The sequence below is a fragment of the Phyllosticta citriasiana genome, assembly GCF_038021145.1.
Source record: "Phyllosticta citriasiana strain CBS 120426 chromosome Unknown IWZ02scaffold_12, whole genome shotgun sequence".
NCBI lineage: Eukaryota > Fungi > Ascomycota > Dothideomycetes > Botryosphaeriales > Phyllostictaceae > Phyllosticta > Phyllosticta citriasiana.
In genome coordinates this window covers 675,246-696,951 of record NW_027117289.1, presented here as the reverse complement: position 1 = coordinate 696,951, position 21,706 = coordinate 675,246, and the positions used below count along the sequence as shown (strand labels likewise).

Sequence of the window (21,706 nt, the reverse complement as noted above, 5' to 3'; positions counted from 1 at the left end):
ATTGGGAGGCGTGATGCAATGGGTAGACCGTTGGTCAGCCACGCGTGAGGAAATGAATGCCAGAACGTGAAGACGACGACCAATCGACGCCAATACTGCCTGACGTAACCTGATCTCTTCCTCTGTCATCCGTCAAGAGTACGAGTTCGAGGCCGTTCTCGACACGTGAAAGAGAAAGCTCCAAGACTCGCTGGTTGATTGGTCGGTCGACGCGAGAGCATTATTTCGAAAGGGAAGAAAAAGACCCATGGTACAAAATCGAAATAGCAGAAGGAGGCGAGAAGCGTCCCTCCGCGCGAAAAAAGACCCGCCCGCTATGATGATGGATGATGGTGTCTTGTGGTATCGAAGAAGGAGGAGACGATGATTCGTAGCAGCAGAACCTGGCCTTTATGACCGCCTTGGCGTACTTTGACGGCTTTTGCATGCTGGTCACGATGCAGGGTAGCTTTAGGCAGCGAGTCTGTCTGCGTGGGGTGGGTCTCGAGCCTCGAGCTAATTGGAGTGTTGAATAGACTGCCCACCGAGACGGCCCCTGGATGATTACCTTAGTTAGGTAAGAAGTAGATGTAAAGTCCAAGGAAAGCTTACCAGATGCCGGTAACGCCATGTGTGAACAAGAGACAATCATGGCTTGCTTCAAAGAGAGGCGCCCATCTTGTATGGGGAAAGTAGGAGCCAATCCTTTTTGTGATGATTGAAACAATTGTAGATGACAATATGAGCCATGGGCTCCAGTAGGGAGGGCCATTAGGGGAAACTGCTACTAGGATAAAGATTGACCCTGAGAGTGCTGCGTGGAGGATTGTCATGGACAAAACGATGGTCGTTCCACGATGGTCTTGTCGTTCGGTAGGTGGTGCTGTTGTCATCTCCAGTAGCTCAGAAGTTTCCGACATTGTGACTGTCGGTTTAAATGAATGTTCTGATATATCCTGGTATGGAGGTGGGGTGGAGAGAGTGGAGAGAGAATCGTAGAGAGACATGATGTTTGATTTTAGGTTTTGGAAGAGGAAGGTGTGAGGGTGAGGGAGGGAGGTAGTAAGAGCTTATAAGAAGGTGGCTCCCTCCTTGTTGGGGGTTGTTGGCCATCTGGCGCAGCTACAGGTAGTCGGTACCAGCAGCCAAGCTGGGCAGCCGTCCCCCCAGAGGAGCACAGACACCGGACAGCTCACCTCACCTCCAACCAAGGCAGTAGTAGGGTGAGATAGGTACCCAGGTAGGCACCCCATTTCCGATCATGAGTGATTGTTGTTGTAGCCTCGACTAATGCCAGTCATGGTGATAGCCCACCAGCCAAAAGAAACGCCCAAGTTTGTCAATGTGTTGTTTTTACTCCTTGTCCCTTTCCCTTGTTTTTCTTCGTCATCATGGTCATCGTCGTCACATGTGTAGCTTGAGCTGCAGCTTGTAGTCCACGCCTTCTCGCTTCATCCATTCGTCGAGGAAAACAAGTCCCATGCGCACGGCCTGGACGGGCGTGGTCTCGACGCCAAGCGGCAAGAAATATGGCCCTTCGAGGTTGCCTGGAGGCAGCTGCTCCCACTTGCTCATGTCGAGCACATTGGGGCCGCTGTCCGGATCATTCTGCCTGGTGCGGCCGTCCCAGGTCCTCGGAAAGTGGTCGATGAGGTCGTCGATGGACAGCTTGCCGCGCGACTCGCCGAGCATGGTGCCCAGGAACTTGACATTTTCGCTCATGACAGCTAGTGCCTTGTCTGCGCTCACGTGTATGGTAGATCCGGGCCCGCCAAAGCTGGAGCCTTGACTCTCCTTATCCTTCTCGCCGTCGTGGCCCGTTGATGACGCTGATTGTTGTGCCACGACAGTTGCGACGCGGTGAGATATGATGGCCCCAAGCTGCAGTCGGAGACCCTCCAAAACCGGAAAAGACTGGCAACCGGATTTGAAGTAGCGGAACAGGGGAAGCATGGTGCGCCAGTTCTCATTGGTGTTGGGATGGTTGAGCAAATGCACGCGGTAATCTTGACAAAAATAAGCCGCCATGTAGGTGAGGATACACTCGATGCTCATCACTGCTGCGCGCTTGCGGTCCTTGAGCGGAGGCGCCTGCTTTCCCACAGGCTGTGATAGTGCCTGGGTTTCGTGTTTGATTCGCCGGCCAAGCTCATTCAACCTTTTCGAATGTGTTCCCCAGATTTGCGCCTCGCTGGCCTTGCCGTTGACAGACGTAGTTGGGCCCTTGATATCACTCGGCGTGCTCGCTGCCTGGCCTGGGGTGACTACGATTCCGTTGCTCTCGTTCGAGACGGAGCGTATCATGCTCGCTGCTTTGAGTTCTTTGCGTGGCGTCAAGTACTGGTTCTTTTGCGCGCTGGACTTTTGTGACAGAGATGGGGACTGCTGGGAGGGAGGAATCGGTGTCCACGGCTTCTTGTCCAAATCCAAGTTTGACGGTGCTCTTGGGCGCTTGGGTGGCCGCGCTTCGAGATGGCCATCGTCGGCTCCTCTGGGCCTCTTCTCAGCTGCCTGAGCAATAGCTTTGCGCGGTGCTTCCTTGGATAGAGGCTCCTTGGTCTTGACATAATCTGCCTTGCGCGGCTTTTCAGATTCAGAATCTTCGGCCACGCCATGCTCCTTGGGGCGATTCTTGCGGTTAGGGGGAAGCCGCAGATATCGTTCTACATCTTGCCTACGCTTTCTTCCATATCTCAGCGTCACAATGAGCCGGCGGCGCTTCTCCTCGGTGTGTGTGGATTTGGTAGCATCGTTCGTCAAGTGGGTCTTGGAGATTTTGGTAGGAGGTTCGTCATCCCCTGCTGCAAGTCCATTCTTTCCTCTGGCGGGAGACATTTGAGGAGGACGGCCTAGCTTGGCATCGTGTGATGGATTTGAGCCATTTTCCTTTTGTCGATTGGTGCGACGTTCCTCCACGGCACGCTTCGACAATTCGGCTTCAATTTCGTCTGGAAGAGTTGGTGAAAGCAGGGGAGGTAAGCCTTGGGCGTGGGGGGACAGGATAGGAGAGAGAAGGCGAGGTAATCCGTGAGGGGTGGATTCAGAGTTGTTGATGGGTTCGGTAGAAGGTTTGTCAGTCGAAGAATCGGAGGCTCGATGCTTCTTGGCTGCGGGCGGTGACTCGTCTCTGCTAGGTGAGCTCGATTGCTTCGCGTCGACGTCATCTCGCGGACTACCGAAAGTTAATAAGTGTTCAAATGTATAGTGGTCATTGGCGTCGCATACCGTTTCTGGCCCTTTTCGGACACGACCTCTGTCGGTGGAGGCTTGTCTGGCAGAGAATGAACCTCGCGAAGCCGTGAATCCTCCCTCTTCGTCTTTTCTTCGCTGCCTGAAGGCTTGCCCAGCAAGCCGCTCGCCTTTTGGCTTTTGTAGGCAGCCAAGGATATCTTCTTTTTCGGCACGTTGTTCCGCACCGGAGTGCTTGCACTGCTCGGGGTAATCTTGTCCTTCATGGCTGCCCTTCTATCTCTTTCCTCGTCCACTTCGGTCCTGCACACAAAACAGCTGTCTGAAGGGTCGCGCAGTATGAAGCTCATGTACTGTAGGCGCTCTTCGCCTGGGTCGAAGGGCGTGTTTCTGCACCAGCTGGCCGCCTGCTCTGCAGACCAATGGTGATAGCGCGGTTCCGCACAGGGGACCGTGACAATGTAGGGCGCGTCCGGGATGTTGTTGCGAATGCGATCAAAGGCGTCGTCTAGCTTGCGCAGCTCGTCGGCATCCTCGGCGCTCAGCGATGACTGCGACTGTATTGTAGGCTTTGCCGTAGCAGATGTTGTAGGCGGAGACGTATCGGACGTGGACATTGCTAGGTCAAGCCGGTGTCGGATATGCGTGTGCGGATGGTCGAACGGCGATGGTAGGGTGAACAGATGACGAGTCGTGGTTGTTGTGGTTTGCGCAAAGACAGGTGGATTTGCGATTGTGCCAATAATTCACCTTGTGAATTCACGCGGTGCACTCCAGTCCTCCGCTGACTCGGTCATGGGCAGGAGCCGGCCGTCATTCTGCCATGAGCAGTCGCGCAGAGAGTCGCGAGGAAAAGGCCGGGTGGTTGGGGCAGCGAGCGGTAGATGCGAAGGGTCTCGGATGGGTTGTCAAACGGCGATGTTTGAGGGGCAGTTGGTGTTTGGCTAAGTCGAGCGCAAGAAGGTAAGGTACTCGGCGGGCCATGACAGCCGTCAGGCCCCAGGGTCTCGTGGTCTTGGCATCAACCGCTTCCGCTCCATACCACGACCATTGCCATGGGCAGCTTGGGGATTCACATTGCACTTTTCATGGGCCAAGTTCATCGTGGGAAAGATTTTGCATCCAAGGGCCTCGCGCTATCAGGGTCCTGCGCGCCAAGTCACCGTGGCCATGGCACTCGGCGAGCGCGCAACCATAAGATGCATTGAGCCCAGGCATGCCACTTGCTTGTCGGTATGAGACCGCAAATGCCCTTCTCTACCTGACCTGAGCTACTCCTACCTTTTCTACAGTCTGTCAAGAGCAGTTCTTTGGCGCTGAAACGCCCAACGGGATCTGCCGGCGGATCAGACGCCCTTCTGATTCGGGAATGCCCCCGGTAGCTTTCGGTTAACAAATGCAGCCAATCCCGTCGCCAAAATTGTCGCTTTTTCTCGACAATTGGGGTAGCAAAAGTCTGTACCTTAGACTCTGGGGTGTCTCTCTTGGGCATACGAGATTTTTAAAACAAAGCCTGTCTTCTTCCGCCGGATGTTTGGCTCGAAACCTAGACGTTCAGAGCTCGTCGTCCGTCGTATCATCCTCGTCGTCGGCCGCTAGCTGTTGCGGCTTTCCTGACTTGCCTGGGTCGATTTTGCGTGCAAAAGGCAACTCCCGCCGTGGCGGCGGTGAGTCAGGCTTGCGCTGCTCTGGTGAATTCCCGTTCCCCGCTACAGTCTCAACAGCCTTTTTCTTTTTCCCTTCTCCGGGCTTCGCTGCGCCAGGCACAGGTGTTAAATGCTCGCTCATGTTGCCGTCTTGCTCATCCTCGGTCTCGTCCTGGTCAGACTCTTGGGGAGTCAGATGCGGGTCGTCCGTCTCGTTGCTGTCGTCGACAGGCTTGGGCATCCGGGGTTCAAAGGTCGAATCCGACTCGGATTCCGCGCCGTTGCTGGCTTGACGTTTGTTTGGCCGGGATGGGCCCGCCCTCCTACCCCGCGTCGACTGCCTTGCGCCTTCAACGGCAGCGGCTTCGCCTTGAGTTAGCGCCATCTACGACTCGACGCGCCCGCATGGCAGAGACGCTGCTTACCTGCAACTGGATCCACTTTTGCGCCGGCCAACAGCCGCTGCTGATCCCTTATTTTGAGCTTTTTGGAGTTGAGAAGCTGCTCGAATTTGGCGAGCAAGGCCGATTCATGGTTCTGTTTGGCCTTGACCAGGTCTCCGAGCTGTGCATCGAATCTACGGTATTTTTCTTGCAACGCGTCAAACTTGGCTTGGAGTTCTTGGAGTTTCGCCCGCTCCTCGTCCGCCTCGTCGACGGCGGCCACTGTCCAGTCAAAGAAGCCAATTTCCTCGTCGTTGTTCTCCGGGAGCTGGATGGCGCCTATGCGTTGCTAGGGGCAGGGAAGTCAGTGGTAGCAAAATGTAAACATTGACGTCAGCCACGTACAGTTATACCGCCAATGTTTTTGCGCAAGGTGAGGATGAGCCGGCGATCGGAGACGGCACAGACGATCTCGATGTCATCCAAGGAGGCCGTGGCGCCATGGCTCGAAGCGTCGACAGGCTTTTTCAATAACTGGCGCGTCAAGATTGCCTCCCAATCGGCATCGCTTCCCTTGTAGGCCGGGCGGAGCTGGAGTTCTTTGACCTTCTTGTGGCGGACTGGAGAGTTGGCGGAGCGGATCGTTAGTTTGAAACAGACGCAGAGGCGGGGATTGGGGATGTGGGAACGCACTCGAAGTCGGGTAGACATTTTCACCCTCAGTACCGACCAGCTTGAGGTCCAGGGGCTGCGGGCCGGTGGCTTGAACTGAGACCAGGACATAGGGTTGATCGGCTTGGGGGCCCACGTCGGTTCTGTGGACGCGCAATATGGTCCGAGGAGCAGTCATGGTGGTGTGCGGGATGTGTTGTAGAGTCAAGGCGAGAAAGCCAGTTGGGGAAAGCTTCAATTGTAGTAGGCGAGAGACGGTGCCTATACCTGTACCTGTACCTGTGCCCGGGTCCGGGTTGCAGCAGTGGTGGAAGCCTAAAATGTGACTGTCCAGGAAGTCGATTCAAGCGTTGGAGTCGGCGGGCCGATGGTGAGCAGTGCGCGCGGGCTGGCGGAGAGGATCAACCGCGGGAGGCGCAGGGATGGGGAACATCATGACTGTCTAGTGTTTCCAACCAGCTGAGCGACGCTTTTGTCATCGAGCGAGCAGAGACGAGCAGAGAGCAGCAAACAACAGGACAGCCACAGGTACAGGCACCCCAGCTCGGGGAATGGCGCGGTGCACGAGCTTTGTTTGGGCATGCGGAACCCTGTCGTCTGCCAGTCTAGGTCCCGTCGTGTTGTTTTCGCGTCGCCCTCTCTCTCTCTCTCTCTCTCTCTCTCTCCCTCTCTCTCAGCCCAGCCCAGCCCAGCCCAGCCCTTCCACTCTTGCCGTCTCCATGCTGCTGACATGACAGTTGTCGCCCTGCGAGGGCCGTCATCCTCTTCAAAATAGCTCGTCGACCGTCTGCGTGCATCCCTACACCACCCATCTCACGCCCGCCGCTCTCTGTGCGATCGTGATTGCCAGCCAGCACAGCCAGCCTTCGTGAGCTGGTGGCCGCGCTACCGGCCACTCAACCTCCGAACCCCCCCCCCCCCCCCCCCCCCCCCCCCCAGCCTCTCTCCCGCCAGCTCGCCCTTCAAACACCGCCGCTCCCTCCGTTTGCCCTCGCAAAGATTCCACCCCCAAACCCACTGAGGGCGCCGCCATGGCTCCCACCCCGATTGAGAATTGGGATGACGACGGCGACTTCCAAGGCGACTTCTTCACCCACTCTGTCGCAAGCTCGGCGGCCCATACCGCCTTCTCGCTATCTTCGCGCGCCCCTTCGCTGCGCTCCGAGTCAGTCAACGACGAGGATGACTGGCAGCAGGTTCTGATCAAGCCCAACGACGACGCTTCCACGCGAAATGCTATTTCCCAGGCAAAACAGGCTGGAATCCCTCTCCCAAGCTCTACCCCGTCCTCGGCTCTTCTCGGTGGAACCATCAAGCGTTTAGGAAAGACTCCATCCCGGCAAAAGATCACCGACGAGGATTGGGGCGATGACATTGAGCTTCCCGGTCCCAGTTCGGATGGTCTAATACTAAAGACTCCCCAACCTCCTCCCCTCACTCCCGCACACGACGACGATGAATTCGACGAATGGGCTGAGGGCTCTCTAGGCATTCGCTTTGCCGGCACTCGTCGGGACCAGCGCACACGAGGCTCTTCAGTATCCGCCGCCATGAGCCCCAGCTTGGGCAGCTGCATGACCCTCGAGAGCGAAGATGACGACCTCGGCGGCCTCTTGCTTCCCACCAACCCCATCGACTTCAACGCCATCCTGCTGAAGCGTCACCAAGAAGAGCTCGACCAAGACCAAACGCCTCAGCCTGATCCCCATCCACCCCAACACCTGCCGACGGACGTTGGGCACCTACAGTCGGAGACGTCTGCATCGCCAGTTCTGACACCCAGTGAACAGAGCGAAGCTCAACCTGCTTCAGACGCAGCCGGCCTCTCTTTGAAACCTCAGCTCGACTTGCAGCCAACTTTTCATCCCGATCCACCCGTCGAGCCCCAAAAGCAAGCACCAATCGCTTCTGGAGGCGCTGAAGATGACGACTTCTTCGCCGACGTCGACCTTGACACGCTTGATGCCAACAGACACACTGTCAACCGCCATGTGAGAGTCAAGTCAAAGAAGCCACAGTCAAGTTCCAATCGGAACCCTGGGACGACCATCACCTTCACAGACAAGAATGCTCCATCATCACGCATTCCGAGACCGCTTCCGGCCATGTCCTCCCGCTCGAGGCTTGATCCCGTCTACGAATCCGGGGCTCCTCTGGCTCATCGCAACGGCCGTGCCGGGCCGCCGTCTGCCAGTAACCACCTTCTCCGGTCCAAGAGATCAGCTCCAGTGCTCCGAAGCGAGTACAGATCCAGCAGATCCTCCGCTCCCTTCCTCACTGCTGGAACTTCTAGCAAACACTCTCAGCCCACGACCAAGCCCACACCCAGCCACCTCCGCCGAGAGTCCGACCCTCGGTCACACTCACCCACGCCACGCTTACACTCGCGTCTGAGTCGAGGACCCGATACACCTAGAAGAGGCGGGAACAGAAAGGACATTGCACCGGCGTCACTTGTACAGGAAGCGACAACAAAACGCAAGTGTACGAAGCCGCATCGCAAACGCAACTTTGGTGATGGAACTGAGCTTGACTTGTTCGATGACTTGCCTACGTCTCTCCAAAAGGAAAGCGGCTTCCTGAAGGAGCCTTCTCAGCGTCCTCCAAACAAACTGCTTCGTCAAGTCAGCCAGAGCAAGCTTCCGCAGCCTCCCGAGCGAATGCTCACTCCTCAGCCACCTCCTACCCCAAGCAGGACACTTAAGCGAGAGAGCCTCCCAAGCTTCGCCCGTGATACCGCAGCGAGCCGGATTGCCAGAGAGCAGCGCCTGGGCGGACCTCGTTACCGTCATGATGGACCGCTGGCGCCAGTCAGTTCCAACTGGAAGACGCAGGTGGCTGCTGCTCGAACTCCGCAAAGCAGCCCGCAGGCCAACCGCAAAAGAGGCACAGGCCAGAAACCAAACCTGATCAAGCATACCAACGAATCCGTTTCGAGAAGTGAGTTGGTTACCACCTGATTCGAGAGTCTCCACTAACTGTGATCCTTGCAGCCGAGAAGGGCATGACCTACAACCCGGCCCTCCAGCGTTGGGAAGGCAACGACAGCGCCTTGGCTCTTTTCTCTACGACAATGGAGTCGAGCAAACGTCACGTCTCCAACCATGCGCACTCGGTACCCCAGCCACAAATTGCCCTCCACAAGCACAACAGCTCGATACCCTCGCTTCCAACTCCCACCTCTCTGGCCGCAAAGACTGGCTCCCCTCCTCGACCCGCTCTCATTGCACCAGTTGGCGGGCCTCGTGGAGTGCAGGTCGAGCGAGGCATGGTCTTTGACCCTCGCCGAATGTGCTGGCTGAGGCTCGATTCACGCGCCAGCGGTCCCTTTTCGCCAACCCCCTCCATCGGCGACGACGAAGATCCCTTTGCCGACATCGACGATTTGAAAGACGACGAGGACAAGGTTGAAATCGGTTCCGGTGGGCTGGTGCCCGGTGCTGGCGGGCCGGGCTCTGCGTCAACAACCATGGACAATCTCGTCAGCGAAGAGTTTGATCTTGGTCCAGCTTTTATTCGTCTTCAGCATGACGAAGAGGGCAACTGGCGCCGGCGAGTCGAGAAGTGGGTCGGCGGAGAAAGGGACCTGCAGAATGACGACTGGCGATGGGAGATCCGAAGCATGTCGGCGTCGGCTTCGGCGAGCTCCTTTGCTGAGACGGTAGGACCTAGATAGGGTCTTGTTGTTCTTACGACTCAGTGGCTGCTATGTCCTCTTTCGCACCTGAGCGACGCGTGAAAATTCGCGGAGCACCTGTTGAGGTTGGCAAACCTCGAGAAATGCAACAGCTGGCTCGGTTTTGGCAAATCTTGCTCAACCATCAGCACACCTTTCCATCAAGCCATGATTTTTGCATTCAAAATTCCTTCACCGCACTTTTTATACCACTCAAGTCATCGTTTGGAGGACCGGATTCAGATAGGTTATACCCAGGAATGGAGCCATAGGGCCTACTAGCGTGCCAGGCAACTACTATGTTGCCGTCACATGTTGGTAGGACATAACTTGGTCCCTTTTCCTTTTCCTCTTTTTCCCCTTTTTCATCGGTGTTTGATCACAAAAAATGTCAAACAAGCGAGCACATTCACGGCCTATCTACCTCACCACCTGTCGCCCTCGCTTCAGAGGTGCAGGTTTACGACGACTCTACGACATTGGCATGCTCTCCGCGGAGACGTGCCCTACATACCCCCCAATCACGGTCGCTTTGCTTGGAACGATCGCTTGGATACCACCAGACTGCATAAATTTCGAAAGACAAAGATTTTACGAGGTTACGGAACATTTTGATGACGGGACGGGTTGGCGCGTCTGCTACGGCGGCGTCCGCAAAACACTCTCAAAACGAGTGGGCTACGATGACGACGGGATGGATGGGAGGACTGCGATGATTGACCCGGGTTTGGATTCGCTTTCTCCTCTTGGTTTGCGACTGGGGTTTCTTTCTTCGTTAACCTGTGCATTCTTGCTCGGTCTTGTTTTCTTCTTTTCAAGTCTTGCGACTGCTAATAATTTTGCTTGGGTGGGCTGGCACTATACCAAGAATGAAGAAGAAAGACGGGAAAAGAAATTGGGAATTGTTTCTTGATTCGAAACGAGATCTCTTGTCACGGCCGTTGGGACGACGGATGGATGATATGCTTGGATGGCTGGATGAGTTTGCTCCTGCCGCTCTCAGCTCTTATGATGATGACACGGTTATGATGGGATCGTCTTTTTTTTTTTTTTTTTTTTTTTTTTTTTTTTTTTTTTTTTGGTCTCTCACCTCTCGCTCTTGTCGCTTTTGCGATCAGTCTCTCGTTTTTGCCTCGCGTCTGTTCTTGCTGCCTGCGTTTGGCGGAGGGGTGGAAAGTCAGTTGGACCACGCGTGCTCAGGTGTAGTTCTTCGTCACTGCATATGGTCCTTCCCTTTTGCCCAGCTTCACCAACACCCGCCTTGGGATTTTGGATCCTCTCTGTACGGATTTCTCTTTTCTTTCGTCATCTCCGTTGCCCAATCCTCTTGCCAAAGCGAGAGCGGACAACACGCGACCATTCCAGGCACCAAATCTCGGGCACTGGCGACTGACCCGAATGGATGGGCTTCAGTCACCCGATTGGATCAACAGCGGACGATGACGGACGGCTACCACAGCAGCAGCAGCAGCAGCAACAACAACAACAACAACAACAACATGCATGACGCACGACACATTCAATTCAGATATAGGATAGGATAGCCTAGCTAGCTCCTCAAAGCCTCTATCGACGGCCAGGGCTTGAGCACGTACTGCACACGCGACGTACGCCGCTCGCCCGCCTTCGGTCGCGGGCTTGAGTAAATCTATGACCACATTCAATCTATCCATTCATTTGCCGATTTTCCACGAAGAACAAGGTGCAGGGCCGGCTTGACTGTCGCAGGTGGCTGGGAGAGGTGTTGGTCTGGGTTGCAGGGCAGGTGGTGAGTGAGAAGGAGTCACATGGGCGCAATGCTATACGTACCCAGGTGTGCATACATACGCGCATGCATCTACCCGTTGTCTGTCAGTCTAGGTACCCGCCATCTTCAACCAAAACTACCTAGTTACTTACCACCAACCACACAACAACCGACCCTCGATCCTCCACACACTTGGCTTATCGCATCGCTCACACGCGACGAACACAGCGCACGACCTAAATATACATCAGCCAGCTTACTTCCCCATCCTTACTTGCCCCGTGCAAAATAAAACACACGCACCGACCAACCGACTGACCGACCGACGCGTCAACCAAGCAAACGCGTCGTCTCGCTGCTTGTGGTACTTTCGGACATGCAAGCACCAATCTACCTAGGTAATAACGACGTGGGGATTAAGGCAAGGTAGGGCAGGGAAGATGGATGAGTGAGGTAAGCTAGGTAAGCCAGGTAGGGTGGGTAGGGGAGGAAGAGGTAAGCCACGCTACAGCCAGCCGCCCGCCTACCGTACCGCTGCCACCGCACGTCTGTCCCAGCCACCTACTACTACTGCTGATGGATATGGTTGGATGGATGGATGGGGTGGGTGGGGTGGTTGTTTGAGGGACGTAAGGGTATGGATGTTAGGTGCGGCTTGAGAGAAAAGGAAAGATGGAGAGGAGGGGTGTGTGTGTGTGTGTGTGGTTATGGACTTGAGTCTTGCCATGCGAGTGGAGAGAGCAGTGTTGGCTGCGTAGCTTGCACTTCTTCTGGTATACCTACTTGCCTTGCCAACCCACATATCTCTTCCCTCCCTCCCTGTCCCTCTGTCGTCTACCTGGTCAATCCACTTAGCACTTGTACTATACCTCTTGACAATCCCAGTCCCCCATCCCTCCCACCACATCCCAACGCCACGCGCGCCACTCACTTCCTCCCTTACCTAGCGCCACGTCTGCCACGCGACTGCACTAGCCACGCACGCGGGTCCCTGGAATGCGCGCGCGCGCGCGCACGCGTCCTTCTTTGTTTGTCGCAGGGATCAATCAGCGCGGCTCGCGGCTGGGTAGGGTTGACGCGGGTGTGGATGGCTGGCTGGCTGGCCAGCACGCGTGTTGGATGGTTTGTTTGGAGGTGGTTCTAGATAACGGTGTACGAGGGTTGTTTTTTTTTTTTTTTTGTGCTTTTTTTTATTGCCTTTTGCGGTTTGGATGTGTCATCGCATTTTTTTTTTCTTTTTTAATCTCTTTGCCGTTTCACAGTATCTTAAATGTGCTCTCGTCCGGCTTCTATGTTGGTTTGCTTAATTAATCACTTCATTCACGTTCCCGCCACGCGTCCCTCACTCTCCCTTTTCCTTCAATTTTCTTGATTGTCATTGCGCTCACCAAAACACCAAATCCCAATCACATTCTCACACCACTTTCTCAGCCAGAATAAAGCGTATATAAAGCATTTTATTTACCCACTGGTAAGTGGCGATGACTTGTTCGGGTTGGTGGCGTAGTGGTAACGCACTCCCGCGGCATCAGTCGTTCCGCGGGTGAGTCCTAGGTTCAAGTCCTGGCCAACTTGCTTCCTTTCGCCATTTCCTTTTGCACTCGAGGAGGATTGGTGTAGTTTGGTAGCGAGGAGCCAGAAAGACAAGGTCGGCGCTAGTGTTGGTCGTGTGGGCCGGCCGTGTGGGCTCCTGTCGTTGTTGGGGAAAGAGTGGTAGGTTGATGGTGAGTTTTGCAACGAATGACTCTCGGAGAAAGGTGCAAAGGAAATTTTATTTTGTTTGGGAGCGTGGCGGGGTGGCTGGTGTTGGTCTGATTTGTTTTCTCTGTAGTCGATTTATTTGATTGAAAGGTCTCGCATTTTCCAAACACTTTTGTTCGGGTTGGAACGAGGCGCTGGCCATGGATGAAAGGCTTCTGAGTGCAGTGAGGAGAGGGAGAGACGAAGATGGAGGTGTCTTGTTGCGGTCCTCAGATTCTCTATTTCTCTAGGCGTGTGCTTGTTCCCACCAACCTTCCTCAAACAGACTGTGGTTTTCTGAGGGCTTCCACACGTCATTCAGAGACCACGCGCACTGGCAGTCTTCCTCTCACTTTTCACTCCCATCATCAATCCTCATCCAGGGTAAACAAAGTCAAGCCACGAAACAACCCACCACAACCCCTGAAGACACAATCCGCCACCCCTCGCAGCAGCACTTGATTCACAGACACGGCAGCTTTGAGTCACAGACGCCGCGCAAAAAGGCAACAGCACAGCATCGCGCAGCTTATCCGACTGCGCGGCCGTCCAACAAGTCGGTGTGCTGATGTCATACCACATGGTGCGGCTCTCTCAGCGGGTCTCCTGAGCGCCAAAGATAAGGCGAGGGAGACAGACAGGAGGCAGCTGCGTACGTAGGTTGCACGGACAGGAGACGTCAGTCGACGTTCCGACCCTTTCTGCGCGTGTGCTTTTCTCTACGGACGGACGCAAGCGGCCGTGGTGTGATGGACCCGGCTGGGTCTTTTGGTGGATCTGGTGGCCTGCTGTGGCGAGATAGGCGGGACTAAGGAGGTGAGGGTGACGGCAAGTGTTTCGTTTGTTGGTGGTCTGGGTGGGTGGGTGCTGCATTGGGTTTCTTCGAAAAAGTCGCTGTGAGGACTTCGGCTGACTTGACCCCTTGAAATACTTTCGGTCAGCGCGGTGTCTTTCTCTCTTGCCGTGCTTTTGGCTGGAGATTTCCTCCATTGCCAATTGATGAAGCGCCTTGACGCTGTCATTCTTCAAGCGAGGTTTCCAGCATCAGTCTTTGCTGCCGCCTTCGCGTTGCGCTGGTCTAGTTGAAGGAACTTTGCCACTCTGCCTCCAAAACCAATGCATACAAGGCTTCTTCACACCCCGAAGAGTAAGTACTGAGCGTAAATGCACGGTCAATACCCGTTTGGCGCCCTAGAGGGCCATGGCCCAGAGAAGCACTGGGAAGATGTATTGCTCAAATAGCCCTCGGAGACTGCGGCCTTGACTGCGAAGTCGGGAGGGGGCCTGGCAGAGAGATGACTCAAATCCAGCTGATCGTCAATTTTCAGATACTACTCTTTGCCTCGATTGTGATTTTCGTGTGTTAAATTGGAGAGATTTTACGTGATTTCTGGACACACGACAGAGGTTCGCGCATTGACTTGGCTGGAGACGAAAGACGGTAAAAATTTCCGGAGACTTCGCATTTTTGGAGGAATGCAACGGATTATACGTCGTGCTCTCATGCCGTTGAGCATCTTTCAAGAGCAACGAAGATCCTACTAAACGTGTCTTGGTCCTCAAGTTTTGTCGTCCTCTCTCAAAAATTTCCTGCCGAGCACTCGGTGCTCTCGAACATCGCCCAGACCGCCCACAGCACCAAGTACAGGCTTTCTCCCGCGGAGTCAAGTTTTTCGTCACCTGATTCTTCCACATCACCCGCAGTGCAGAGTTCACAAACCGTCGAAATTCAAACTCTAAGCGGCAGAAAGGCTACCACACTCAGGCACTCTTGGACCTCACATGTGACCGACCACAGCACATGCAAGAGACCAAATCACATTATCAAGTGCATGCGCTCATGTAATTATCCTCCCTCCTACATAAGAAGACATAAAGCCAGCACGCGCGCACGCAAGAAAACCCCGCGCGCAAGCTGCGAAGCGTATATAACTTTAACTCTCCTCACCTCTTCTCACATCCCTCCCTCCTTGCTCACTCTTCGGCAGAAAGACGTGCATTGTTCATGCTTACATCTCTTATACTGCACGGCGCGGGTTTTCGCCTTGCGTAACATGACTGTGTGTTTCTTTGCTGTGATTGGTCTTGTTATTTGAGTGCAGAGAGGGCGCCAGCGCTATAAAGAGGTGCTAATGATCACTGCAGGCTAGTGTCGTCGGTGTTGTTTGGCGAGTAAGCTTGGTGAGTTTGGCTCCTGCGATGTCATGTCGATATTCCATTCGTTGTTCTCTATAGCTATCACAAGGAGGCTTTCGTTTGCGGGGCCCCACATCCTCCCTCTTTTTCCCCTCTCCCCCGAACCATCAGCAAGCAATGTAGCCAAAAAAAAGCAATGACGACAGCAGATGATGGCCGTGATGATGCAAAGCGCAAGATGGAATGACGGTGACGATCCGGGGTCATGACGGTGGTCGGGATGGGGTGCTATGATGTATGATGTCTGCTGTGATGTGTGTGGTGCATGTGTGTGGTGGTGGGGTCCGGTGGGGTCGGTATGACGTCAATGACCACGGGCCGCCGCGGGCGGACTGAATGGCAAGGGAGATGCAGCACTCGAGGTACCTCGCGTGCTTGTGGAGGGCTCATTTTTTGGCGCGGGCGTGTGGATGCAGAGAGGATGGGAAGGGAGACGACGCCAGGTGAAACATTGATTATAGCTGGTGGTGGTAGTGATGCCGCCAAAGCCAGCGCGTGCGTGTAACAGCCAACGAAGGAACCATAGAGGAAAAGAAGCGTGGCAGTCGACAAGTCCAGTCGCTCCAGTCTCCTCACTATTATCGTCAGCCCGCCAGCCCTCCCTACCCACCTGACGGCAGATGAGCAGTCAATCGAATCCACCAGCTACACACCTACTCCTTCCTGCACACCTCTGCCACCACTCCACTGCAACCAATTTTGTACTAGCAGAGCAGCACGCACACACGAGAGGCGCGCTCGCTTTAACAGCTCTGTCCATTCATCTAGTTTCCATTTATCAGCTATTGCTTTTCTTCACTGCGTCTATATAGAGGTAGCAACCCGGCCGGCCAACAAGCCAACCGACCCACACACACCTCTCCTCTCTCATTCTAGTAAGAACACATGAAGTAGAAGAGCTAGCCAGTACAGCACAGCATGGTATAACATGACAAAGCAGCAGAGTGAGGATCGATAGGCCGTCGCATTTAAGCAGAGCAGAGCCGCACAGCATGACAAGCGAGCAAGGAAGCAAGTAGTAAGCAAGCAGCAGAGTATAAAGTAAGGTGAGGTAAGATGAGGTAGGAAGAGCAAGTGCCAAGGGCGCCGCCCACCACCAGCCCCAGCACCACCACCACGAGATGTGGAGCCCTCTGATTTGACCCACAATGCTTCTCGCAGCTGAGAAGCAGCGCCAAGCGTGACAAAAAGGAGCCGCAGAGCTCCTCCGTTTGTCCAATGGGACAGCAGCTCCATCCACAGCGCTGACGTGGAAATAGAGAAAGAGGGTAAAAGAGAGATGTAGAGATGGGGAGAGGGACAAGGGTGATGAGGTTCATAATGGCATTTGTGTTGTTGATGTTGTTCGAAAAGCAAAAAGTAAAAAGCAAGAAGCGGAGAGCAAGTAGCAAGTAAGTAGCAAGACGCGCATAGCAAAAGAGCAGCTGGAAGCCCGAACCCCTGCTCCAGGAACAAAAAAAGACAAGAACGCCATTCCCATATGCCGTCCCCAGCCGCCGTCCATGCACCACACTCGATCGATCCCCCCATTGCCCCTCCGGACAGTGTCTCTTCGCGGTCGTTGTGGCGTTTATCCAAGCCGGTAGCCACATACATAGCTAGGAAGAGGCGACCAAAGAAGGGGGGGGGGGATGGATGGATCGACAAAGGGAAAAGGAAAAGAGTAAGAAAATCCGCATCCACTACTCTCCACGAACAACAGCATTTTCGTGCCTAAGTGTGTATCTATCAACGCCCCCCAGTCATCCAGCTTCGTACAAAAAAGACGCAGTGAAGAGAACTTTTCTAAGGTGCATGCGCCTTTGGTAGTGGTGGTAGTAAAACAGAGCAAAAAGCACTCTCGAGGAAAGGATTCCCGCCTTCCATGGGCGAGAGGAGCGAGGGTGGAATTGGAGAGTCACACCGAGTCTGCTGCTCTATGAGAGGAGAGAGGGAGGTGGATATGTGGTAGGAGTTGTGTACGCCAAAAGTCTATACGCCATCGTCTTGACGCTGAAAATCATATGTGAATCGCAAAAAAGAATCTTCTGGAGTGGAGGAAGGCAAGAAACAACGAAAGGAGGACGCCGATCCGATGCAATTGACGCGAGGAAAGAAGATCGTAGATAAGGTAGTTGTTGATACACGACAGGGTCTAATGGTAGTCGAGGGGATACGTGTCGGGTTGAAGGGCGCCAAAATCGACTGGTGGAGCGGCGCTTAGAGCTGGCCAGGCTGCGGTCGAGGCTTGTAGTCCGGGAGGTACTCGAACCACTGCTCCTCGGGCTTGTAACGGTAAGCCTTGAACTCGACGCCGTACGGCTTGGGCTCCAGCATGTACAACATGCCGAGCGGGCAGTCAATGTCGGCAACCTCGGAACGGGCAAGACCGAGGAAATAGGCGAGCAGGACGCGAGCGACGGAGCGGTGGGTGATGAGCAGGGCGTGGTCAGTCATACGTTCCAGTTCCACAATGACTGGGCGCAGTCGGTTGATGACGTCAAGGTAACCCTCACCGCCAGGGCCGGGGTAGCGGTACTGCAGCTTGTCCTGACGCCGAAGATCGAATTCCTCGGTGTACTTTTCCCGGATTTGGTCGTAGGTCATGCCCTCCATCAAACCGGCATTGAGCTCGTCCAGCATGCGCATCTGCTTGAGGTCAAAGTCCTCCTCGTCAAAGTACTGGGCCGTCTGGATTGCTCGCTTGAGCATGGACGTCCAAACGCAGCAGTTCTTGCGAGGGGGCTCCTCCTCGGCCATGAAGTAGGGGTTTGGAGGAGACATGTCGCCGGGCTGGGGCGGGAAATGAGCAGCCATGGTCTTTTCGCGCTGGCGAATTTCCCAAGCCTCGCGCTCGTACTTGATGAATTTGGCGACGGCCTCGGCGTAGCGCCGACCGTTCTCGCTGAGATCCGAGTCACCGCCAATCTTGCCAGCGACGTTATCCATAGATTCACCGTGACGCGTAATCCAAATCATGCGAGGCGCAAGGTTGAAGTTGAGGAGGTAGTACACGGCCTGGGCGGCGATGAAGCCCCTAATCTGGTGCGAAATGACCTTGCGCCCGACGTCAATCATCTGCACGTAGGCCATGTTGTTCCTCTCCTCGTAGTCTCCCAGTGGCACGTAGGCCTTTTCGTAAATGGCAACACGCTTCTTAAAGTCCTCCAAGGCGACGACCGGGTCCTTGTCCTTGTAGTCGGGGCCGGAGAGCTTGAGGCGCATGTTGGATTCCAAGAGACGCTCGTCCTTGCAAAGAGACTCGACGAAGAGGACGTTGAGTTCTGCGCCGCACCTGTCGCGCACACGCCTTACAATGGCAGAGCGGCGCTCGAGAGTGCTGTTCGTCGCGTCCAAGACGGCGACGGTTCCGCTAGTGTTTCTGAGGTAGTCGATGGCGTCGTCCAGAGTCTCCATTGCGCATTGCTCGCGCAAGAGGGCCGCCTTGTAGTTGTTGGGGTCGAAAAAGCTTGCAGACTGGTCCATGACCTCAACAGTGGGCAACCGTTCCGGCGTCTTTTGTTGAGTCAGCTCCGGGAAAGCTTCCTTGAGGAATTTACGGTCCTCCTCATCCCTCTTCTTCTCGGCCTCAATCTCGTTGTTTGGGGGTGGTGTGCCGTTTTGTTGGGGAACTTCGTGGCCGTTGACGAGAATTTTGGCGGCCAAATGAGGAGGATCCAGCTGTTGCTTTTGCTCAATGACTCCCCGGGGCGCGCCAGTGGAGATGCTTTCTCTTCGCACAGAATCGGTAGGGCGCCGTTCGACCTTGGGCGAAGGCTCAGGATTCGAAGTGCCGCCTCCGCCAGCGGCGATGCGGCGGCGCTCGCCAACGTTGAAGATGCGAGCTTCGTGTTGCAACCAATTCAAGTACCTGGCCAGCTTCTTTGTAATGTAGCTCTTGCCACGGGCGGGCAAGCCGACCATGACGATGAGCAGCTTCGCGCCGAGGTCTCGCTGCGCGATGCGGCCATCGGGAGAGATCTTGGACTTTGTGAGGCCTGGGATGTCGAGGGTGGTAGGGCGGATGCGGGGCGTGGAGCTTCCAGAGTTGCTGCGTATTGGGGGACTGTCCATGTCTGTTAGCTGTGTGTGTCTGCAAAGGTCATGACTCTGGAGGCTAAGGTATTTGATGACAGGGCGCGCAGTCGGGCCGAAGACGCAAATTGTGGGTTGCGCACAAGCCCAGGCACCGTGGAGTGACGTCTGTTGATGCAATCGTGCGCAAGGAGCGGCGACTTACATGCGGGGGCTATTGGGGGCAGTGGTATTGGGGGTGTCGCTTGGAGGGATGCCGACGCCGTCTTTGGCTAGGCTGTGGCCGTGGTGGTGGTGTTGATGATGGGTGGTCGGTGGCAGCTTCAGGTCTGCGTCCGAAGAGTGGCCATCGAGGCCCGTGGCGGCGCGGGCGCGTGGAGGAATCGAGGGAGGAGGAGCGGGGGCTGGGGTTTGCGACGGTCGTACAGGGAAAGTTTGCTGCTGTTTTTGTACGAAGCCGTCGTGGGTGGAGGTGGTGGTATTATTCATAAGGACGACCTTGGCAAAGTCGCTATGCTGGGTCTGGTGGCGGGCGGGAGCGGCGGTAGCAATAAGCGTGTCGAGGTTGAGGAGCTTGGATGCGGGTGGGTGGAAGTCGTGATATGGTGGTGGTGGTGGTGGTGGTAGTAGTGGTGGTGATGGTGGAGGAGGAGGAGGAGGAGGAGGAGAAGATGGAGCGAGAGGGCCCATGAGGGCGTACGGATGGTCAGAGGTTATTAGCGGCATGGCCGTGGGCGATGTTGCGTAGTGACGCAGCTTGGCAGGGAACGTCGATTTGCGCAGCGATGATACCTAGTCCAGGTCCTGCAGGTGGTTGACAACAACTTTTTTTTTTTTTTTTTTTTTTAAAACGCAACGGGTGGCGCGGATTATAAGGCAAAGGCGACGGGCAGTGCTTTTCAAGGCGAGACCGGGGGTTCGTAGAGCGTGGAGACTTCATCTTCTGACTATAGCATGAGAGACGCGCTGTACGGACTTTTTGGATGAGGCTGCCCCCACTGGTGGGAACACAGGAGCGACGCGACCAACCCTCGCCCTCGCCCTCGCCCTCGCCCTCGCCCTCACCCTCACCCTCACCCTCACCCTCATTCCATCCTCGCTGGTGCTGGCACGCCAACGCCGTGTGCAACAGAAAGCTCGACGCCATCGTGTCCAATCACTGGCCCACGCCCCCCAGCTCAACGCTTTATGCGGGCTGCCGAAGCTTCGCCATGCCATCAGCTTCTTTGCTATGCTGATAGCTTCAAGGTCAGCACCAGCAGGGATGCGTATGCTGCTACGCTAAGCGCCGTGAGCACCGACACGACGTTGCCCGACGTCCTGAATTTCTTGCGCTGCAGCCCGTCCTCGCCCACCTCCGAAAAGAATTGCTTGTTGCCATGCTGCCGCCTCAGCAGACTGGTGAACAGCACCGCTGCTCCGTAGACGGCGAACAGGGCGCCGATCGAGTAGAACTCGGCTGTAAAGATCTTCAGCACCACCAGAGCAAATGAAAACTGCCCCAGCGCTGTGCGAATGTAGGCCCCTTCAAACGTCCGTTGCGCTGCCCTAATCTCGACAAGCTCGTCTTGGGTGAGAATGACGGACCGCGCGCGGTGGAGGCGCAAACGGTACCTGTCGGCGGGATTGCGTCCCTGAATCCGTCCTGCTTCAGCTAGCTTCCTGGGGGAGGGAAGGGGGCTTGATCCGGATAAGCACACCTCGAACATGATAATGGTGTCTAAGCGTCGATGGCTGCTTCAGTGCGTTGCACTCGGACGGACGACCCACGGTGACCGACGGACAAGCAATCAATAATCACTCTCCTGCAGCTCGCTCGTTCGTCTCAAATCTCCCTTGACGGCGCGGTTGTCGTGCTACCCGGCAGCACACGAGATGATGAAGAGAGGTGGAAAGATGATGATGATGATGATGATGATGGCTGAAGACGTGGTTGTCCAGCCAAGCAACATGCAGGCCGAGACGAGGTGCAGGGGAGCTGGGCAGCTTAGCTTCACCCCTAGCTTCAGCTTGCAGTATCGTGGATGAACTTGACAATCTCTTGCAAAGCGTTGAATCACCAGGCCGTCGAGATTGCCCGTCTGTCTGTCGTTGTGGCGTCGCCCACTCCATCGTGCCGTGGGGCTGAAGCTCTTGTGGAGCAGCCAGCGCCGGTCAACTTCTTTCCAGGCCCATCGCGAACACGTCAAACCCACGAACAAAGACCTTTGCCCCCCTGCACACGCTGAACGCGGCCTCTGAGCGCTGCCAATTCTTTCACCGACTTCAAAGCTTGACTGCGCCGGCGCAGCTTCAAGAATCAACCGCCCCACTCGAACAAGGGCGCTGCCCGACATCCATCACTATTTCACCACGCCGACCTCCGCTGCTGCTGCGTTTTCTCCGTCACCGCCAACACTCGCCCATCGCAACTGCGCTCCGTTTCTGCGTCCTCAAATTCTCCTGCTTCGAAGTCTTTTGGAAC

General features: G+C 55.4%; 8 protein-coding genes and 1 non-coding gene across 9 annotated transcripts; 3 read left to right on the top strand and 6 right to left on the bottom strand.

Moving 5' to 3' along the window:
• Positions 1-1,184: 1,184 nt before the first annotated feature.
• IWZ02DRAFT_59058 (uncharacterized protein) lies at positions 1,185-3,873 on the bottom strand. Its single transcript, XM_066770931.1, has 2 exons — positions 3,205-3,873; positions 1,185-3,151 (listed from the first exon to the last, which is right to left on the bottom strand). Exons 1-2 carry the CDS (start codon positions 3,783-3,785, stop codon positions 1,384-1,386), a joined length of 2,349 nt encoding a protein of 782 aa, XP_066620037.1. The 5' UTR covers positions 3,786-3,873; the 3' UTR covers positions 1,185-1,383.
• An 849-nt stretch (positions 3,874-4,722) lies between these two features.
• IWZ02DRAFT_493078 (uncharacterized protein) lies at positions 4,723-6,047 on the bottom strand (the record flags this gene model as incomplete). Its single annotated transcript, XM_066769899.1, has 4 exons — positions 4,723-5,177; positions 5,240-5,546; positions 5,603-5,817; positions 5,891-6,047. 4 exons carry the CDS (start codon positions 6,045-6,047, stop codon positions 4,723-4,725), a joined length of 1,134 nt encoding a protein of 377 aa, XP_066620036.1.
• A 757-nt stretch (positions 6,048-6,804) lies between these two features.
• IWZ02DRAFT_58946 (uncharacterized protein) lies at positions 6,805-9,701 on the top strand. Its single transcript, XM_066770927.1, has 2 exons — positions 6,805-8,809; positions 8,863-9,701. The coding sequence occupies exons 1-2, from the start codon at positions 6,901-6,903 to the stop codon at positions 9,543-9,545; spliced, it is 2,592 nt and encodes an 863-aa protein (XP_066620035.1). The 5' UTR covers positions 6,805-6,900; the 3' UTR covers positions 9,546-9,701.
• A 2,036-nt stretch (positions 9,702-11,737) lies between these two features.
• On the top strand, positions 11,738-12,868 carry IWZ02DRAFT_58950 (uncharacterized protein). Its single transcript, XM_066770928.1, has 2 exons — positions 11,738-12,763; positions 12,825-12,868. Exon 1 carries the CDS (start codon positions 11,891-11,893, stop codon positions 12,434-12,436), a length of 546 nt encoding a protein of 181 aa, XP_066620034.1. The 5' UTR covers positions 11,738-11,890; the 3' UTR covers positions 12,437-12,763; positions 12,825-12,868.
• On the top strand, positions 12,785-12,867 carry IWZ02DRAFT_t94. The gene has a single exon. It is a non-coding gene; the product is annotated as a tRNA-Ala (tRNA).
• Positions 12,869-15,914: 3,046 nt separating the features above from the next.
• IWZ02DRAFT_58955 (uncharacterized protein) lies at positions 15,915-17,126 on the bottom strand. The gene has a single exon (XM_066770929.1). It carries the CDS (start codon positions 16,822-16,824, stop codon positions 16,096-16,098), a length of 729 nt encoding a protein of 242 aa, XP_066620033.1. The 5' UTR covers positions 16,825-17,126; the 3' UTR covers positions 15,915-16,095.
• A 301-nt stretch (positions 17,127-17,427) lies between these two features.
• IWZ02DRAFT_435649 (6-phosphofructo-2-kinase-domain-containing protein) lies at positions 17,428-20,389 on the bottom strand (the record flags this gene model as incomplete). The annotated part of the gene is made up of 4 exons (XM_066766461.1): positions 17,428-19,290; positions 19,317-19,410; positions 19,448-20,034; positions 20,219-20,389. The coding sequence occupies 4 exons, from the start codon at positions 20,387-20,389 to the stop codon at positions 17,428-17,430; spliced, it is 2,715 nt and encodes a 904-aa protein (XP_066620032.1).
• On the bottom strand, positions 20,271-21,223 carry IWZ02DRAFT_459285 (uncharacterized protein). Its single transcript, XM_066768074.1, has 2 exons — positions 20,943-21,223; positions 20,271-20,876 (listed from the first exon to the last, which is right to left on the bottom strand). The coding sequence occupies exons 1-2, from the start codon at positions 20,949-20,951 to the stop codon at positions 20,472-20,474; spliced, it is 414 nt and encodes a 137-aa protein (XP_066620031.1). The 5' UTR covers positions 20,952-21,223; the 3' UTR covers positions 20,271-20,471.
• IWZ02DRAFT_58858 (uncharacterized protein) lies at positions 20,676-21,696 on the bottom strand. The gene is made up of 2 exons (XM_066770926.1): positions 21,013-21,696; positions 20,676-20,876 (listed from the first exon to the last, which is right to left on the bottom strand). Exon 1 carries the CDS (start codon positions 21,576-21,578, stop codon positions 21,099-21,101), a length of 480 nt encoding a protein of 159 aa, XP_066620030.1. The 5' UTR covers positions 21,579-21,696; the 3' UTR covers positions 20,676-20,876; positions 21,013-21,098.
• Positions 21,697-21,706: the final 10 nt, after the last annotated feature.

Bases quoted from the DNA above. Each gene is read 5' to 3' on its own strand.
- IWZ02DRAFT_59058 (XM_066770931.1), bottom strand. From the start codon at position 3,785: ATGTCCACGTCCGATACGTCTCCGCCTACAACATCTGCTACGGCAAAG. The intron at 3,152-3,204 runs GTATGCGACGCC...AACTTTCGGTAG, and splicing joins TCCGAAAAGGGCCAGAAACG to TCCGCGAGATGACGTCGACG.
- IWZ02DRAFT_58946 (XM_066770927.1), top strand. From the start codon at position 6,901: ATGGCTCCCACCCCGATTGAGAATTGGGATGACGACGGCGACTTCCAA. The intron at 8,810-8,862 runs GTGAGTTGGTTA...TGATCCTTGCAG, and splicing joins CAACGAATCCGTTTCGAGAA to CCGAGAAGGGCATGACCTAC.
- IWZ02DRAFT_58950 (XM_066770928.1), top strand. From the start codon at position 11,891: ATGGGGTGGGTGGGGTGGTTGTTTGAGGGACGTAAGGGTATGGATGTT.
- IWZ02DRAFT_58955 (XM_066770929.1), bottom strand. From the start codon at position 16,824: ATGTATGTGGCTACCGGCTTGGATAAACGCCACAACGACCGCGAAGAG.
- IWZ02DRAFT_58858 (XM_066770926.1), bottom strand. From the start codon at position 21,578: ATGTCGGGCAGCGCCCTTGTTCGAGTGGGGCGGTTGATTCTTGAAGCT.